At 33.2% G+C, this 2,073-nt stretch overlaps 1 protein-coding gene across 1 annotated transcript; it reads right to left on the bottom strand.

The window, feature by feature from the left end:
* Positions 1–520: 520 nt before the first annotated feature.
* On the bottom strand, positions 521–1,291 carry LOC131614599 (protein FAR1-RELATED SEQUENCE 1-like). The gene has a single exon (XM_058886163.1). The coding sequence runs from the start codon at positions 1,289–1,291 to the stop codon at positions 521–523; it is 771 nt and encodes a 256-aa protein (XP_058742146.1).
* Positions 1,292–2,073: the final 782 nt, after the last annotated feature.

Below are 2,073 nucleotides of genomic sequence, written 5' to 3'. Positions count from 1 at the left end.
TAGAAATGAAAAATGAAATATATTTTATATAGAGGATTCATTGTTATACATACTAGAGTAAGTTTGTTTGTAAAAAAATGTCATTTCTATAAGTCAATGATGAGATTCAAAATTATTTATCTTAAGAAAATCTATTGGGCATCAAACGAGTGAGATTCATAACAACAAAGACATTCTTCATCATATTATATACCAATATAAAACCATGAACTATTTATTCTGTAAAATGAAAGACAAAGCTAATGATATGCACTGGTAGGACATTGACTTGAAATTGAACTACTCAAAAACTTAAGTAGCAGTAATTAATATCATTGTGAGCATGAGAATATAAAAAATATAACACGAATAAAAATTAAAGTACTAATAAAATAAACATAAGAACATAAAAAATTGTTCTCTATAATTAACAGGAGACATAACAGCAATCACAAATTGTAAACAAACCTGCTGACATAAATTTGACAGAAAACAAAATTGAAAACAAGCCTACATTTTGAAAGGTGACTTATTACTAAAATCAGGGAGATGAATTTTGAGGACAGTTACGGCTATCATGATATGCATACTGACCACATGCTTTACAAAGTCTTGCTCTTTTTTGTTGTTGTTCAATAGCTTTCTCTTTTCCACCTTTAATTCGTCTTCCACTGCCTTTTGTCTTAGAAATTTGTGGTGGGAAAATTTCTATTTCTTCAGGAATATTGGATCCAATAAAGGTCTGCATATCATCTTCTTTCGTTATTTTAGAATCCTCCTTGCACTCGTCCAGTTGCTTTTCGATGCTAATAACTCCATTTAACAAAAAATTTAATTTATCCTTATCATGTCTAGCCTTACCCATACACTTGAAAAAGTGATTCCACAAATCTGAAATGAGCTTGCTATCATTCTCTGATTTAGAAAACGTTTCTTGATCATTATCAGTGGTGTCAAAAAAAGGTTTTCTATTTGCAAACTTGGTCCACCTGTTCACGATGTACTTATCAGGTATTTCATTTAAACACCTCCCTTTTAGAACACAAAGTATGTGTCTACAAAGTATTCCTTGATCTTGAAACATTTTGCATGAACAATTCGCATTGTGATCTGATGAATCATAAACAACTTCTCGTAGTTTACTATTAGCCTCACTGCTATCAATTATATGATAAATTTTCATTCCATCTTCCTCTTTTTTGTTTTCAACAGTACAATCTACGCATGCGATCCACAACTCTTTCTGAAATATGTAAAAGTTCTCATGAGTATAAATATCTCTCCCATGCCTCTCAAAAGCACGATCAACCATTAGTGTCATACCCCAATTTTTGACCCTAAGATCCTATATCATTCACATCTCAATCACTAATCAAGAGCTTCACTTGGAAGTTTTGTTTATGGTGTTGCACTCACCTCATCAATAAGAGGGACCATCAAGCACCAATGATTGTGTATCTTGTATGCTTATACTAACCCAAATACCAAAAATATTGCTTTGTTTCTTTGTAGACTTTTGTTTTGTAGGTACCAAGCCAAGACATGCAATAAACAAGGCATTTTTCACATTTTTGACTGATGAAATCGATTTCCCTACTGGGTAAATCGATTTCCCTGCAGCAATCTTCACCAAAATCACATTCTGGACAGCATGAAATCGATTTCCCTCCTGGGTAAATCGATTTCCCTAGTGTATTTTGCGCCAATTTCTCTTCTGGAACAGAGTGAAATCGATTTCCTTCCTGGGTAAATCGATTTCCTTCAGGCAAAATTCAAAAAATATAAGGAGGGAAGCTTGACATCATTTTGGCACCTTTTTCTTTGATCATTTTACCAATTTTCCACCTCATCAAAATTAACTCCTTCATTAAACCCACTTAAACCTCATTTTACCTTTTCTTACCATTTAAACACCACTTTAATCATCAATTAAACACAAGCTAATTACCAAAGGCCAAATGACCAAATTGCCACTACTCTTGCTCCAATTCTATAAATAGAGGCCTTGCCTCTCTCATTTCTCAAGCTTTGAGAGCCAACAAATCCCTTGCAATTTCTCTCCTCATCCCTACCAAATTCACCAAAGCTCTTTTT

This window comes from Vicia villosa, linkage group LG6 (genome assembly GCF_029867415.1).
Source record: "Vicia villosa cultivar HV-30 ecotype Madison, WI linkage group LG6, Vvil1.0, whole genome shotgun sequence".
Lineage (NCBI taxonomy): Eukaryota > Viridiplantae > Streptophyta > Magnoliopsida > Fabales > Fabaceae > Vicia > Vicia villosa.
Note: the sequence above shows the minus strand (reverse complement) of the source record. Positions and strands in the feature narration are given on the sequence as shown.

Excerpts from the sequence above, each read along its gene's own strand:
- LOC131614599 (XM_058886163.1), bottom strand. The coding sequence starts at position 1,291 with ATGGTTGATCGTGCTTTTGAGAGGCATGGGAGAGATATTTATACTCAT.